Source organism: Cydia pomonella, chromosome 17 (assembly GCF_033807575.1).
Source record: "Cydia pomonella isolate Wapato2018A chromosome 17, ilCydPomo1, whole genome shotgun sequence".
Lineage (NCBI taxonomy): Eukaryota > Metazoa > Arthropoda > Insecta > Lepidoptera > Tortricidae > Cydia > Cydia pomonella.
Window position 1 is genome coordinate 7,611,394 of NC_084719.1, and position 17,704 is coordinate 7,629,097.

The following is a 17,704-nucleotide window of genomic DNA, read 5'->3' on the forward strand; positions in this document are numbered from 1 at the left end:
GTATAGAGTTACCATAGCCGTGGCGTCAATCCAGGTGTCGAGCGTGTCGCAGGCCACGCGAAGGTCGGACTCGTTGAACTCGTAGTACTTGGCCCAGCCCAGGGGCACGTATCGGAGCCGCTCTTGAACGATTCCTGTGCGACAAGGATAAAGATTTAAATATAACCTTTTTACATGTATTTGTTAATAGTGTCTTTAAGAAAATATTCCTATGGCTATGTACGATATGCCACTATAAAATTAACAAATGTCGATTTCGACAGGCGTTAAAAAACTGACCGTGGAACCACGCCAACAAGAAGTAGAGACGTGCGCGTTCTGAAGGAGGCTTCATCATGCGGGCAGCGGGTACCTGAAAACAATGAAATTATTAAAAAACTCTAGTTTCACCAGATCCTTAATTAACTTAATGCATTTGAATCGGTTGTGGAAAATATTCCTTGCTGTTGTTTTGTTCTAACACTGTTGTTGCCAGACTTGAGACAACAGTGTTATAATTTATAATAAAAAAATTGCAAGAGATCATGCAGTATCGGTTTTCATGTGTTCGGTGGCGAGAAGGCTGCTGGAGACGAATAGAGTATAGTGAAGCTTGTTCTTCAGCTGCACGAATATAGTATAGTACCGTGGCGAAGGTGCGCAGCAGGTTGGCGCGGATGCCGGGCGGCGGCTCGAACACCAGCACGCGGCCGGCGCGCAGCAGGTTGACGGGCAGCTTGGGGCTGATCTCCGTCGTCAGGAACAGCCGGAAGGCCGGGTGCGGCTGCAGCGAGTGCAGCTTCTTCTCCAGCTGCACGAGTATAGTACAGTACCGTGGCGAAGGTGCGCAGCAGGTTGGCGCGGATGCCGGGCGGCGGCTCGAACACCAGCACGCGGCCGGCGCGCAGCAGGTTGACGGGCAGCTTGGGGCTGATCTCCGTCGTCAGGAACAGCCGGAAGGCCGGGTGCGGCTGCAGCGAGTGCAGCTTCTTCTCCAGCTGCACGAGTATAGTACAGTACCGTGGCGAAGGTGCGCAGCAGGTTGGCGCGGATGCCGGGCGGCGGCTCGAACACCAGCACGCGGCCGGCGCGCAGCAGGTTGACGGGCAGCTTGGGGCTGATCTCCGTCGTCAGGAACAGCCGGAAGGCCGGGTGCGGCTGCAGCGAGTGCAGCTTGTTCTCCAGCTGCACGAGTATAGTACAGTACCGTGGCGAAGGTGCGCAGCAGGTTGGCGCGGATGCCGGGCGGCGGCTCGAACACCAGCACGCGGCCGGCGCGCAGCAGGTTGACGGGCAGCTTGGGGCTGATCTCCGTCGTCAGGAACAGCCGGAAGGCCGGGTGCGGCTGCAGCGAGTGCAGCTTGTTCTCCAGCTGCACGAGTATAGTACAGTACCGTGGCGAAGGTGCGCAGCAGGTTGGCGCGGATGCCGGGCGGCGGCTCGAACACCAGCACGCGGCCGGCGCGCAGCAGGTTGACGGGCAGCTTGGGGCTGATCTCCGTCGTCAGGAACAGCCGGAAGGCCGGGTGCGGCTGCAGCGAGTGCAGCTTGTTCTCCAGCTGCACGAGTATAGTACAGTACCGTGGCGAAGGTGCGCAGCAGGTTGGCGCGGATGCCGGGCGGCGGCTCGAACACCAGCACGCGGCCGGCGCGCAGCAGGTTGACGGGCAGCTTGGGGCTGATCTCCGTCGTCAGGAACAGCCGGAAGGCCGGGTGCGGCTGCAGCGAGTGCAGCTTGTTCTCCAGCTGCACGAGTAGAGTATAGTACCGTGGCGAAGGTGCGCAGCAGGTTGGCGCGGATGCCGGGCGGCGGCTCGAACACCAGCACGCGGCCGGCGCGCAGCAGGTTGACGGGCAGCTTGGGGCTGATCTCCGTCGTCAGGAACAGCCGGAAGGCCGGGTGCGGCTGCAGCGAGTGCAGCTTGTTCTCCAGCTGCACGAGTATAGTACAGTACCGTGGCGAAGGTGCGCAGCAGGTTGGCGCGGATGCCGGGCGGCGGCTCGAACACCAGCACGCGGCCGGCGCGCAGCAGGTTGACGGGCAGCTTGGGGCTGATCTCCGTCGTCAGGAACAGCCGGAAGGCCGGGTGCGGCTGCAGCGAGTGCAGCTTCTTCTCCAGCTGCACGAGCCACACCGGCGCCAGGTGCACGTTCTTGAGCATCACCCATCTGGGGAATAACAAAGCGCATTTAATCTTGGTTGCCCGAAAGACCAAGGTTATCGTAAAGTGCAGTGCTTTAGTCATAAATTTAACAGCCAAATTAGGAGGTGTTGTATGGCGTCATACTTTGTAGTAATTGGATTATCAAATGTTACCTCTTTTTAGATGGTTGTAATATATGTGAACGTAGACCTGATCAAAACTATGGATAATAAATGTGGACTACATTAAAATGAGCTGTCTCATACGGTAGTATCTCTCATCAAGATCACTGGGGGATGCGGGAGGCCTATGTTTAGCCAGTGAACTCTTGTGGCTGATAAATATTAGTACATACCGGCCGGTCTTGCAGGCGGTGTTGATGGCGCGCTCGGCCTGGTTGAAGCCCTCCGCGGACCCGATGGCGATGCTCGACAGAGGCTTGTTCAGTTCCGTTGCCATGTCATCCACACGACCTGTATACAATCCACAAATGCATAGTAGTTTCAAAGATGCGAGGAAATTTTATCACGTTTCGGGCGCGGCAAGTCAAAGGACGGAATTCTGTACGACAGTTCTCGATCTGTATTCGCGTCAAATGCTACGGTGTAAAATGAATTTATGAGATTAGTACTGGTATCTATGTCGTATTTTAGCGCAGTTTCATTACTACTGCAAATATTTATACCCTAATTATATATTTTTGTTGTTGATATTTATCAATAATGCCACATACCGCTGGCATCGTATCCGGGCACGGAGCACAGCAGCGCGGGCGTGGTGGCGTTGAGCTGGTGCTCGGTGATGGAGGCGAGGTCGAACTCTGTCTCAGCCTTGGCCATGAAGCCGGCGCCCAGAACGGCAGCGACGAGCTGAGTGGCTGCTGCGATCACGCGGTCCGGACGGAACGCCTAAAACACAAAACATTTCTCACAAACGAATACTTTTCTTTACAGCGACCTTTAATGGGCATTGACCGCACGCCGACGAAACATCGTTATCGTTACCCGAGGGCCACAGATTCCACGCTCCAAGCGTGCTCGGTGCCGGACATTTTTTTTAACCAATGTATGTGACGTTTTCGAGCAAAAAGTACCACATTGTCGCTTATCATAAGGATGAAATTTGCTTTTATCTTTATACGAGTAATCTGTCAGAGCGATTTTATGACAAACGACGACGTACCGTTTGCTCGAAAATGACAAATATATTATTTATATATCGGTAAGTAACAGCGTCGAGAGAGTTAGAGCGTGAATCAACGTTTAGCCCAAATATGGCGATCTGCGTAGGCGTTGAGCGTGCGTTTCGTGGTCGGGGTGATACCTGTATGAGCAGCAGACGGTACATGGCGAGCGTGTGCGGCGCGGGCGGCGCGCTGGGGTTGGAGTCCCACAGCGTGGGCACGCACTGCTCGGGCGCCGCCTGCGCCAGCCACGCCGCCAGCTCGGGCAGCTCGCCCGCCTTCTCCAGCAGTCGACGGAACGCCACCAGTCTGTGAACGCACAGGAAGTTATAGGATATAAATCAAACAGCCCATACTTGACCAAAACTTTCACTATTATATGATTCAAAGAAACATCTCAAGAAACAATGAATAATACCAAACCAGACCTCTCATCCGTTACCGAACGGAAAGTCACTAAGAAAAAAATTGTGCAACGAAGATGCACAACAACCGCAGGCTAGAGTGCATTAAAGACTCGAATTTGCAATATTCTTACCCCCGGAGTTACAGACAATATTTTTCATCACACTCGCGAAAAAAAACAAAATTTTAAGCGAAATAATTCTTAAATACGGTGAAATTTCAAACATTCGTCCGCCATATTGTCATTCGTTAACAGGTTAGGCATCGGAAGCACAGACCTATCTCTGGCATTCAGCCACGACTGAAAATTGTGTAAAAATGTTTTAAACGGCTATTAAATAAATAAAAAATATAAAAGTCAGTGTTTTAAAATTAAAACTCATTTATACCTACTTGGTATGAATTAGAGGCACAATTAAATAAAGGCGACAAGGAGAATAAATTTTTTGATATTTAACAAACATATATCAGTGAAAATAATATATGGATCAAAGTCAAATGGCGTTCTGAAAGTTTTAATTATGTTTCGAAAGATGGCAGTAAATTTACGTGGCTACAAAGTTTTCTTTGAAAATCCACCTCTATTTCAAATTCTCTTTGATATCGGCTCGATCAATCTCCAAGTATCTTAAATAATTCCGGAATCATCCACTCTGTCCCTTGCAACTGTTCACGTCACACATGGCGACCCTGCCAGTCAATCCTTGTGTTGCGATAGCGGTGCGCTGTACCAACCAGAAAAGAAATAGCTCAAGGGAAAATTGGTCTACAGTATGTAGTCTGACCTAGAGCTAAGTCTCGCAGCGGCATCATGTTGCTGCTGCGTGAGCGGCTCGAGCGGCGCGCAGTGCGACACGAAGCCCTCCTTGCCGCGCAGGAACGTGGCGAAGGGCTGGTCTAGCGTGTCTTCGGCGCCGGTTCCCTTCAGATGGATGCGACACAGCAAAAGGGCGAAGGTGAGGCGGTCCGTGTGCAGCATGCCGCGGGCTACGCGCTCGTAAACCACCTGGATAAAATTACTTTATTAAGGAAATTATTCATCGTTGCTTTGCTTGGGAAGGTAATATCTGAATTTCGATTTTGGCTAGTGGGGGTAAGAAGAGAAAACAGGAAGGACATTAAAAGTATCGATTAATGTTCAAAGGTCTAACCTCTTTGAATATTTTTTCTCAGAATAACTTTGAAGAAAAAAAATATTACGTTAGATTGCGTAACTGGGTATGAAGCCAATGTAATCGGGTTTGGGTGGGTAATTCTATTAAAATATCTTGAGCATTTAGTAGAGTTTAATGGAGTCTGATAGTTAAGACACTAGTTTATATAGTAAATAACATTGCATTGACAATAGACTGCTGTACCAAAAATATAAACAAATCGTGTCAGCATACGCATATGAAAACTCCAACAAATTCAAATGGTATTACGGCCGGTACGGAATTGCGGCCACTATCAGGGCATCCTGTTTTTAAATATTCTCAATACCAACCGTGAACAGTTCCTCGGTAATGATGCTAAGTCGAGCGGTGTAGTCCGAAACTCCGTTGAGCAGAGGACACACGAGGACAGAGCTGAAGATGTCCAGGAACATCTTCAGCGAGTACTGGTACAGGAAGTGGACCTGGTTCAGCGACTCCATCGTAAAGTAGATGCTGCTGCATGCCTGTTAACGTATAAATACTTTTATATTGAAAACTACATATACCATTACATAAAAGGTTTACACATACAAAGTTATAACAGTAGAATACATTTTATTGACAATATGTAGGGACAGGCATATGTCTCACAAAACCGATGTTTTCTAGCGGAAGGTTCTACAACAAGCAGGAATTTAAATTCGTATACTCACTTGAGAAAGAGGCAGGTATTGCTGGCTGACTGTCTCGATTTCAGCGATAACTTTGTCAGTTTCTTCAACCTTAAATAATATAAAAAATGTTAAATGTTATTTGTATCAATATAATCAACAACAGAATGTTCACGGATTATGATAATTGAGCATTTTAATTGCATCAAGTGGCTGTGATTTTGATATTTGAGGAATTGATTTTGATTGTGTCATGATGATTTGAAACAAACGTCCAGCAGAATTCCGAGTCTCATCCTTTCTAAAATAAGCGCAATCATCGTATACTACACACGATGATGACACATAACAATGTCAGTACAAATATGAAGTTTCTTTAAAAAATATCGGTCGCCTAAGATTACCTTTTGACCGATGTCGTCGGCCTCTTTCTTGAGCGTCTCGAGCGTTGCGATGACCGAGTCGTCATCCAAGATCTTGCCCTTGGCGTCATTGAGCGCTTGGAGAAGTGACTTCTCCAGTTGACGCAGACGGAGATGGAATTCACCTGTTCAGATTTTTTAATTTAGCAGCATACAAGACAATTGGCATGGTGTAGGCACTGTGACTACAGCGACGAGCACCTACGGTCCCTGTCGCATGCATATGCTTACCTTGCAGTTTGAGCAGGTCGGAGCGCTTGGTGTCGATGTCGGGCCGCTCAGCCTTGAGCACGCGGTGGAGGCACTGAGACTGAAGCGAGGAGCGCGTCACCGTAAAGTTGACGAACGTCACACGCGAGCACATGTCCGGCGGGAACTCCACCGTTGGGTCCCTGCGATACAAAGGCAAATGTAAACGAGGGCAGAGCAGGTTTACATCGGGTAGTAGTGATGTGTGATGCATTACGCCTCCAGTACAGTACAATCTGCATCGACATGTGATATGGGGCGTAAATATATATATGAAATATGAGTCCTATGTTAAAGTGTACAATACCAGAAACATTATAGAATTAAAATACAGAAGATGCTCTCACATTTTGACGTTTGGTTAGTCTCAATACGCTTTCACTGGGACATATATCGTTGCGTGAACCACGATGGTTTAAACTACGTGATTTAACGAAGGAACTTGTAGAGGCAAAACGTACAATGCGAAGTGAGCTACGCCTGTACTTATTACGTGTGGGAGTGTGAATGAGGCAAATGAAGACTTGCACCGTCCCATACCTGGTGGAGAGGAAGATGACGAAGGAGGGGCTGAGGTCGATGTCCTGGTCGCCGAGCGTGATGAGCACGCGGCCGCCCGTGCGGCGCAGCTCGCGGTTCAGCACCGGGTTCAGGATCGGGTCGTAGTTCTCCACGTCCTGCGAACAGTGTACAAATATTACTCATACCGGCACTAAAAGGCAGACTTTTTTGTCGTCAGTTACTAATGTCGCTCTTTGCAACAGTAAAAAAAGTGCACGAGCTTTATGAAAATATTTTTCCATTCATAGCAAATATTAATCCATTCATACCGTCCAAATGCTTCACTTTTTTACTACCTCAGCGGTTATCGAGTGCTATGAGTAATGTATTCTGTCCACAAACACTTTGGTCTCGAAATTCTGGACAGAAAGAACTGGCAACGACGTCTGGTCATGCGCTCTCGGAACTCGAGCATAATGAACTCTGTCCCTTATCCTGATTGATCTAGGATCGTGGTGTAGTAAGCCAATAATAATCTACATGTGCAGCGGGTTGCCGAACTGCACCTCAGACTCGAGGTTTTTGCGGAATGTATCGTCCACCAACGACGTGAGCTTGCGCTCTCGGAACTCGCGCATTATGAACTATCGCTGTTCCTGATTGGTCGAGGATTGTGGTTTAGTAAGCCAATAATAACCTGCACAAGCAGCGGGTTGCCGAACCGCAGTGCGGACTCGAGGTTCTTGCGGAAGGAGTCGTCCAGGAAGGACGTCTTGGTGATCTTGCGCTCTCGGAACTCGCGCATGATGAACTCCGTCGCTTGGCCTGATGGATCGATGATGAGGGGGTAGCGGTTGAAGCGCTGCAATCAAATTAAAATATTAACGTTTGACAAAATGTTACGTACAATACGTAAATTATTTTTTTTGGTACCTAAATATTTAAAATACTTCACTTTAAAACTACCAATGACGTGTACTAACGGCGTTGGAACTTTTAATTGCAGGACAAAAATAGCAACAAATAGGGTAGACTAAAATTTCAATACCGTTAGCTCTTGCGGAGACTCTTAAAGTCTATTAGAATAATAAATTGAAAACATCAATTTGCGTCACTTGGCACAAGTTCTTAAAATGTCCTGTAGGATCAATCGAAAAATTTCCAGTAAAATGTTCCAGAACATTGGAAAGAGTGCAAGTCGATACCCTCAGCATGATGGCGTTCTCGACGCACAGCTCGTCCGTGGGCAGCGCGTTGGCCTGCCAGCGCAGGCGCTCGTCGGGGTTGCTGAGGTACTCGGTGCGCGCGATGTCGGCGCGGTACTTGATGTTGGCCGCGGCCAGGTGGGCGGTCCATGTCGAGAATAGGTTTTGACGGTACTGTGGACAAGTATTGTTCAAATTATACGTTCATTCCAATATCTTATTGAAGGTATAAATCAATAATATCTGGAAAGCTCAAAAACACGCTTTTGCCTAGAGATAAGACCTAGCTAGATCGATTATTCGCCCCCGAAAACCCCCATTTAGCAAATTACATCGAAATCCTTAGAGCCGTTCCCGAGATCCCCGAAATGTATAAATATACAAGAATTGTTCACTTACATATAGAATGTAACTAGTGTTAAAAAAGATCGAAATTCTTCTTATTCGTCTTCACTTACATGCTGGTCGAAGTACCCTCCGTACGCGATGAAAGCGGCGGAGAGCAGCACGTCTCCGACGATAGTGCTCATCTGCGAGCGGAACGTCTCCGAGCTCGCCTCCCAGCGCTCGCGTTCGATTACGAGACTCTTCAGGAGCGCAATAGATCTATCCACCTGTAAATAATAACATATTAAAACGAGCATTGATAGACGGTTACTGTGAAAATTATTTAAGCTACAGTTGTGACAGCTAAAATGGCTTTGTATGTCATCATATGAGTACATTATGTAGTTAAATAGATAGACTAGATTGTCAAGCGTTATCGCTCACCACAAAACAAAAGCTGGTGTCAGCGTATTCTTTTAGATATCCACCACAGATGATTGTATCGTTACCCCTGTTTGTCTTTTCATAATGTGACTCCATCTGCATATTTCGAATGCCGCTAATAACCACTGGCTGATCCGCTGCGCAACGCGCAAGAAAGACAGCTTCAACCGTGCTTGTGGCAGAGTACACCGATAAAAAGACACGTTATACCTTGCGGCTTAGCGCCATGAGCCCAAGACACACTATGCTATGCTATGTGCTAACAATACTTAGACCATATCACGTCGTAATGAGTTGTAACGGCGATGGTACATTGTGCAGGCCGTTCTCCAAGTCAGTCTTGGTGGCCTGTGCCTGGTTAATGAACTGCGCGTACTCCTCTTTGCAGCTCGCGATGGACTTCTCCAACTGCGCGATAAGCACGCGCATCTAATAGACCTTATCACTTCACTATAAGGTTTAGAGTTAACTGTATCAGTGTCTTGGCTTGCACGTTCTCCATGTCTGTCTTAATGGCCTGCGCCTGACTGATGAGTTGCGCGTATTCCTCCCTGTAGCTCGCGATGGACTTCTCTAGCTGCGCGATCAGCCCGCGCACCTAATAGACCTTATCACTACGCTATAAGGTTTAGAGTTAACTGTATCCGCGTACCTTGGCTTGCACGTTCTCCAGGTCTGTCTTAATGGCCTGCGCCTGACTGATGAGTTGCGCGTATTCCTCCTTGTAGGACGCGATGGACTTCTCCAACTGGGCGATCAGATCGCGCACCTAGTAACATTAAAACATTGGTATCATGTCTTCAAGCGAAGTACGAGTATTTGTAGTGTCTTGTTCGATATATAATGTGTGTAATAGTTGTACAAGTAAAATAAAATATTTTGTCGGTTGTGTTCAGCAAGTACAGGTTTGCCGCAGCTTCATCACAAAACCCTCGTCTTGCCGTCGTCGATTTTTTTTTATCTTATGTTGTTACCTCATCGCCGGCCGTCACGTTCGTCTGCGCCTGATCCTCGAGCGCGCGCAGCTCGTTGCGGAGCGGCTCCACGCGTTTCAACATGTCCGCGTATTCGATCTGTACAAAACATATCATATCGGTAATATCCATTAGTGGCAGCGTCTTTGAGCTATAAGTATCAAGTACGGACAACTTTAGGGGTAAATTTAAATTAATTTAAAACCTTGACTCCTTTAGCTCAACTCGCTGCTGACAGGTTTTTAAAGGCACAGTTGCGGCTATTTAATCCTTTGGTATGCTTTAGCACTGATCATTGATTACAATCAATTGTTTAAAGCATATCAATATTAAGTTTGTAACAATATCGAACAGCCAACATTTACAGTAGCATACTGTTGCATTGATACTTTTTGTTTCAATGAGATGGGTAATTAATTAATACACCACCATCAATGCTCTAATAATAATTTAAAGTAACGTTTTATTTACGGTGTCTCTTCTTCTTAATTGTTTGACGATCCATGACACAACTACTATTATTTTTAATCATCAACAATAATTTCATATGTTAAGCAAATATTGCATTACATACCTGAGCGATAGCCCATTTGACCATAGGCCCGCAAGCCATACTGGCTCGGTTGACCTTCTCGAAGTTGTAGTCAGGATTGCTCAAATATCTGGTCCTCATCTTCTCGCGCACATCGTCACTGGCCACACAAAGGGGTGATTGAAACTTAGAATAAATAAAATGTTACAATCGTGCATAATACCATTCCGTCATGAGTGTATGATCTGAGCGGACGTTCGAGCGGGGGGGTTCGTGTTAAACAAATGCTTAAGTGTGCGCTCTGTGTAAACGCTCCGCTGGACGCTCGCCACTCAGGCCGTACACTAAATCCGTCAAATACTCATTAAATAACTCAAAAAACCCCTCATGCTTTTTATACAAATGAAAAATGTGTGTTGTCGTATGAAACAAAAATAATCACTTACCCACACAGCAAATAAAAACTAAAATGGATAGATGTTGTGTTGGATGTTCAAACAGTTCAACCAGATTAGTGGTATTTTCAATTCCATTTTCTGTCAAGTGAAATTAAATAGAGTAACTGTTTAGTACACACTTCGTTACAAAACAGCCACACGATTATATAAAGTTTACTCGATAGAATATCTATACCATAAATCGACTTGAACATAAATTTTAACATGGTAAAAAAACTCAGAAGTAGCAAAAATATATAAAACGGAACAAAAGAACTCGAGTAATCGAATTACTGTTTTTGATGTTCAATTACTCGGACGAGGATGGACGTGTAACGGAGACGGACACAATTTATTTATTGGCAAATACATGCAACCCGGAGACAAATGTGGATTTCTGGCAAAATAAGGATATTACAGGTTATTTCAACATTAGTTTCACCTTTACTCTACCGCTAACTAGGTAGATTAATTGCAAATAAAACTTGCTAAATCATTTAAATTACTATCTAAAATCGTTATCGGTTAATTTAGCCATCATCACAACACTTAATGTTACAGAGAAATACTGAACACAATGTGCAAAAGCATGCTTCAAGCACCAAACCAAACAGTGCATTTCTACAGAGTCACCAAACGCCCGTACTTACCGCCACTAAATAAAATGGGGTTAAAAACTGCTAATACTTTACTACAGAGGGCGCTAAAGGCGCAATGTTCATTTGACGAGGTGTATGGTTGATCTTTGGCCCTTCGCCATTTTGAAAACAACCGCTATCCGCTAGATGGCCCCTTTGCTTTAATTTGATCACACACGTCTGCTTCTTCATACGTCAATAGAACATAGCCCCTTCAGCTCTGAGCTTAGTTTTTAACCTCATTAGGATTGTAACGGGTTGACAAGCGGTGCTCACGTTATGTCCTCGGTAGAGAAGTTGGAGACGATGCTGTTGATGAAGTTTTCACGCATAATCACGGCTCGGATGGCCTTCCAGTCCGTCGCGTTCTCGCCCAACAGCAAGCAGATAGACTCTAGCGCCACCTTGACGATCGCCGGCGGGTTGCCCATGGACCGCACTTCCACCAAGTGCTGCTTCTTTATCGACTTGACCGCTGTATGTCCAACGCCATCCGAGCGTCCAGCCACCAGCACGAAGCGAGAGCGAGAGATTACAAAAAAGAGAGAAACAAAAAGGCATTTAGCTTTGTGATACATGCGGCTGGCGTTATTATTAAACTTATGTCACGGCTATTTAAACTAGGATCTTAAAATAAAAAAAAACACAAATTGATTAAATATAATGTTAAAAACGATTGTTAATTTTGTTGTTCATGACGATGCTTAGCAGAGTTAGTCACATTCGAGTATCGACGATGTTATTAGTGGTATTTGATGCATTTCGCTACACGAGGTGATCACAGTATTAATGTCGATTGATATATTAATAACAACAGTCACATATGCAAGCAAGCTTAGCTTATGTACAAATAAACTTACAACAATGTTCATTCATAACAGTAACGACTTATAAAAGATTAAACTAATATTAAAATACAATGCAATGCTTACATGTAGAACATTCTAAGAAACAACTTTATAAAGAATTACAATTGAATTACAATTCATTCCAAGTACAATGTGTTTGCCAATAAATATAAATTAAATATATGATATATGACATATGAATAAAGTCTAAAATTTCAAAACTTTTTACCTTTCTTCCTTGCTATGAGGCGAGACGGAAATTGCTACACAAATAGAACAAAAACTACACTATTAATGCATGCCACATTTGTAGTGCTAAGTTTTCTAGAAAATGATCATGCTATAGTTGCAATACTAACTCCTTTAGTTGCAACCCACAATGCTATTTCAGTACTTAATTTATTTAACATTTAATATAACAAAGATTATTTGTGGAAGGACTCATTTTAATAAACAATTTTGAAGCCGAATCCCTTTTAGAGAGTATTCAGATCGGCATCAAAACGTTGTCATATATTTCCGTCTCACCTCGACAAATAACTTATGTTGTACAGACGTTCATTAACAATACATTATAAGTATTTTGCTGTCTTTAAAAGTCAAATAATATTTCCTACTTGGAATAAACACTATTAAGTATATAATTTATAATAAAATAACATCCCTTATTGATTTATTTTTTAAAGTTGACCAATTTTTTTACAGCATTTAACTGTCACGTTGCGTACAACCAGAGACAGTTGAACTAAAAATCGCGTGTAATGTTAATGAACGTTTGCAAATAAGTGTAAAAGTAAACTAACGTGATATTCTCAGTCTCGAAGTTAACAATCGTCGATATAAAGTTGTCCTTCATCACAGCAGAACGTATCGCCTTCCACGTGTCCCCCTTCTCTCCCAGCAGCGTGCAGATGGACTCCAGAGCCATCTTCACGACCGACGGCGGGTTGGCCATGGAGCGGACTTCGACCAGTTGCTGCTTCTTGATGGAACGCACCGCTGTGTTGGGGCTTCGTGTTTAATACTAGGTTTTATGTTTTGGTTTACAATATTGAAGCCAATTTTCGTCGGCCCATCCCCTCAGGCGGCAAATATAATTTTTATTTTAACTAACTGCAAGCAACGACGCGCTTACCGCCCGAGGAGGTATTTGTAAATTCATTATCTAAGATAGCTCCAATATTGTAATTGAATCCATCAAATTGACTGTAGCGCTCCTTCTATAGTAATTAGGTTGGCTTTTTTTCTGTGGCATCAGTTCAAAATCTGCATTGAGTGTTTTAGTACAACATACACTCGATCTTAGAACCATATTTTAAATTACTATCAATAACAATAGTTAAGGCCAGTTGCATCAACCACAATCAACAGACTAATGACTCAATAGAAAACGATGAAAAAATAAACATACAATAAAATTTTAGACAACGCAAACGGCTACAGAAGATGCAACTGGCCCTTACTGAGGCAGAGGCATCGTCTTATTGTGACTGTTCTAACTACTGATCTATTGATGTTAAGCTAATCGTCAAATGTGAACATGTTATCACTAGGTAACACTTTTATGTAGTCTATTAGCCATGTTGTACTACGGTGAAGATCTGGGAGCTATCGAACGAAACATTACAAGTTCCATGGTGATTCTAGTAAAAATGCATCTCTAATAAAATTGTCAGAAAGCGGCAAACACATATAGTTCCGAATCATTTTCGTGGACACATTTTTGTATAAAGGGTCGTTTTTGTTACCGTTTCTAGCTATCAAAAAGCTATCACAATTGTTCAGAAATAGTGTTAAAATCTACCAACGGATATTTAAAAAAAAAATGTTCACGAAAGCGAGGCTGAGGCTGTTACACACTTGTAAAGTTCCATAGGAAAGCACCCTGTAGTGTGAAACTGTTTTTAAACAGCAGAAACGAAAAGGAAGTATAAATGAAGCAAAGAACCAAACCGTTTTGCGCTTCGATGACAGCGGGCTCGACCTGCGCCAAGTCCGCCATTACGTCGCGGCGTTTCGCTTCGATCTCCTTGGTTTGCTTCTCTAGAGCGACCTGATTTCAACAGAACATATTTGCAGATAAAGACACCTCAAAATAACCTCCTAAAGAGGCTCATCATACAAGAAAAATTACCAGTTTAATTCGAAATCAATAGACAACAAAATAAGGTTGAATTTCAGTTGTTTTGAAATCGAACGAAACAAAACTATTGCCAGTCCGTTCCAATTAGATGTTCTAAAGGGTAGGACCGTGGGCTTTAGGAGGTTATAGAGCTTCACTGACCTGAATTTCCTGGCTCTCGACTTTCTTTTTCTCGGCTTCTTGTTGGTCTTTAACCATTTGGCGCAGTTTGGCGTTGGCGGCTTCGTTCTTTTGTTGTAGTTCCTAAACAATATAATAAGATCTTAGTCTAAGCTAGTTTCCCAAATATTAGGTTATAGAAAATATTATGCAATAATTAAATTTGGTTCTTAGATATAATAACTTTAACTCATTTATGGCTCTTTTGTAAAACTTCCTTTTTCACTTGGTCACATAAACAAATCAATTAATAAATAATAATAATAATAATAAATAATAGGTTTTTTATAATGTGTTTATATGTATTTTGTATTTTTTTTTTGTATGACTTGTTGTATTTTACTTTTATATTCATATTATAAAATGCCTAATCTAAGACACAAGATAAATAAAGAGATAATAAATAATAAATAAATAAATATTATACGACATTATTACACAAATTGACTAAGTCCCACAGTAAGCTCAATAAGGCTTGTGTTGAGGGTACTTAGACAACGATATATATAATATATAAATATTTATAAATACTTATATACATAGAAAACACCCATGACTCAGGAACAAATATCCATGCTCATCACACGAATAAATGCCCTTACCAGGATTTGAACCCGGGACCATCAGCTTCGTAGGCAGGGTCACTACCCACTAGGCCAAACCGGTCGTCGAATCTTGTTCGTCAGAATCCGCTCAGTAGTCTTGATGGCACTGTGAAATACAGAACACACAAATCCACATATACTTGTTAAAGCATACAAGTCATTTAACATCATACCTGTGACTTGACAGCGAGACTTTTCTGCATTTCTTCAACCTGTTCCACGGTTTCGGCAATTTTCCCGAGACCCACGTTCAAATGGAGTTGCTGCTCTTCCAAGTCCGCTCGCTTCTCGGCGTACAACTTCACCATTTGTTGGATGAAGTCGAGATAATGTCTGGAAATGATGGTTTGATGAACTTAAGGTAAAGCCAAACTGATTTGTCAAATGATTAAGAGACCATAAAGCCACTCCCAAACAATTGAAGTCACGCTCTCATTTAAAAAAACAAGGTGAAAAAATATGAAACTTAGCACAAACGTTTGTGAATGTAAAACGTTTATTGGCTCTATTTTAGTTTTATTACAATTCCTAGCAAAGAAAACTAGTAGAGCACCTCGCCGCACGCCGCCGGGAACAGCTCCGGCGGCGAGTACTCGGCCGAGTCCAGGTGCACGCGCGGCGGGCACTCCTCGCCACCTGTACACTACCTGGGCGTGATGGCCATGGTGCGGTTGGCGCGCTTGGCGAGGCGCGCGTTGGCGCGGTGCAGCGTCTGGTGCACGTACACGCACGCGTTCACCACGGCCGCGCGGTGCGCCGGCCGCGCGCCCACCTCGCCGCACGCCGCCGGGAACAGCTCCGGCGGCGAGTACTCGGCCGAGTCCAGGTGCACGCGCGGCGGGGACTCCTCGCCACCTGTACACTACCTGGGCGTGATGGCCATGGTGCGGTTGGCGCGCTTGGCGAGGCGCGCGTTGGCGCGGTGCAGCGTCTGGTGCACGTACACGCACGCGTTCACCACGGCCGCGCGGTGCGCCGGCCGCGCGCCCACCTCGCCGCACGCCGCCGGGAACAGCTCCGGCGGCGAGTACTCGGCCGAGTCCAGGTGCACGCGCGGCGGGGACTCCTCGCCACCTGTACACTACCTGGGCGTGATGGCCATGGTGCGGTTGGCGCGCTTGGCGAGGCGCGCGTTGGCGCGGTGCAGCGTCTGGTGCACGTACACGCACGCGTTCACCACGGCCGCGCGGTGCGCCGGCCGCGCGCCCACCTCGCCGCACGCCGCCGGGAACAGCTCCGGCGGCGAGTACTCGGCCGAGTCCAGGTGCACGCGCGGCGGGGACTCCTCGCCACCTGTACACTACCTGGGCGTGATGGCCATGGTGCGGTTGGCGCGCTTGGCGAGGCGCGCGTTGGCGCGGTGCAGCGTCTGGTGCACGTACACGCACGCGTTCACCACGGCCGCGCGGTGCGCCGGCCGCGCGCCCACCTCGCCGCACGCCGCCGGGAACAGCTCCGGCGGCGAGTACTCGGCCGAGTCCAGGTGCACGCGCGGCGGGGACTCCTCGCCACCTGTACACTACCTGGGCGTGATGGCCATGGTGCGGTTGGCGCGCTTGGCGAGGCGCGCGTTGGCGCGGTGCAGCGTCTGGTGCACGTACACGCACGCGTTCACCACGGCCGCGCGGTGCGCCGGCCGCGCGCCCACCTCGCCGCACGCCGCCGGGAACAGCTCCGGCGGCGAGTACTCGGCCGAGTCCAGGTGCACGCGCGGCGGGGACTCCTCGCCACCTGTACACTACCTGGGCGTGATGGCCATGGTGCGGTTGGCGCGCTTGGCGAGGCGCGCGTTGGCGCGGTGCAGCGTCTGGTGCACGTACACGCACGCGTTCACCACGGCCGCGCGGTGCGCCGGCCGCGCGCCCACCTCGCCGCACGCCGCCGGGAACAGCTCCGGCGGCGAGTACTCGGCCGAGTCCAGGTGCACGCGCGGCGGGGACTCCTCGCCACCTGTACACTACCTGGGCGTGATGGCCATGGTGCGGTTGGCGCGCTTGGCGAGGCGCGCGTTGGCGCGGTGCAGCGTCTGGTGCACGTACACGCACGCGTTCACCACGGCCGCGCGGTGCGCCGGCCGCGCGCCCACCTCGCCGCACGCCGCCGGGAACAGCTCCGGCGGCGAGTACTCGGCCGAGTCCAGGTCCATGCGCGTCGTGAACTCCTTGCCCACCTGCACAGAATCGTTTGCCAGGTGAAGGTACGTTTACGTCTGGCGAGTTCGCCTCACTGCACGCTATACATCAGCATACAACAAATCGCACGCGAGCACTTAGCGGTCTCTATGCGAGTATTTCTTGAATCGCACGCTATCACAGATCTAGTACACGTATGCACGACAACTTTCTTAATATGAACCAATTGAATTAGTTATTCAATCTTTATTGCACGAAATAACAATTAACTCCCCAAAGGACGGACTTCACACCATGAAGGGCCACCTCACACTATCATCTCTCGAGCGTCGGCGTCTACTCTCTCTATGGCTGTTGCTCGACGCAACGTTGGCGCAACTGCGCAGCAATGCCATTTTCCATAGTGCTGACTAATCGTCGACGCTCAAAAGAAGCTAGTGTGAGGTGGCCCGTAGTCAACCTCAGATCAAAATAGAAAATATGATAAGTATTTATAAGCAGTGTTTATCGAGTTCCGATAGTCAGTTATCCGATAGAAAACAATAAATTAAAAATAAGTTTTTGGCAAAA

The 17,704-nt window shown here is 46.5% G+C and overlaps 1 protein-coding gene across 2 annotated transcripts in view; it reads right to left on the reverse strand.

Annotated features, from left to right (window-relative positions):
- The window catches only part of LOC133526935 (dynein heavy chain, cytoplasmic), an 83,724-nt gene that overhangs the window by 8,314 nt on the left and 57,706 nt on the right, over positions 1-17,704 (reverse strand). For both annotated transcript variants that reach the window (XM_061863795.1, XM_061863794.1), the window contains 23 exons: positions 16,964-17,172; positions 15,176-15,335; positions 14,380-14,481; positions 14,049-14,148; positions 11,524-11,722; positions 10,215-10,332; positions 9,641-9,739; positions 9,319-9,435; positions 8,354-8,509; positions 7,896-8,069; positions 7,388-7,552; positions 6,730-6,866; positions 6,172-6,332; positions 5,923-6,065; positions 5,561-5,629; positions 5,198-5,371; positions 4,497-4,717; positions 3,447-3,615; positions 2,857-3,031; positions 2,479-2,596; positions 1,935-2,148; positions 280-352; positions 13-134 (listed from right to left, as the gene is read on the reverse strand). In XM_061863795.1, the coding sequence (XP_061719779.1) occupies positions 13-134; positions 280-352; positions 1,935-2,148; positions 2,479-2,596; positions 2,857-3,031; positions 3,447-3,615; positions 4,497-4,717; positions 5,198-5,371; positions 5,561-5,629; positions 5,923-6,065; positions 6,172-6,332; positions 6,730-6,866; positions 7,388-7,552; positions 7,896-8,069; positions 8,354-8,509; positions 9,319-9,435; positions 9,641-9,739; positions 10,215-10,332; positions 11,524-11,722; positions 14,049-14,148; positions 14,380-14,481; positions 15,176-15,335; positions 16,964-17,172 (3,375 nt within the window). The remainder of the gene's footprint in view (positions 1-12; positions 135-279; positions 353-1,934; positions 2,149-2,478; positions 2,597-2,856; positions 3,032-3,446; positions 3,616-4,496; positions 4,718-5,197; positions 5,372-5,560; positions 5,630-5,922; positions 6,066-6,171; positions 6,333-6,729; positions 6,867-7,387; positions 7,553-7,895; positions 8,070-8,353; positions 8,510-9,318; positions 9,436-9,640; positions 9,740-10,214; positions 10,333-11,523; positions 11,723-14,048; positions 14,149-14,379; positions 14,482-15,175; positions 15,336-16,963; positions 17,173-17,704) is intronic.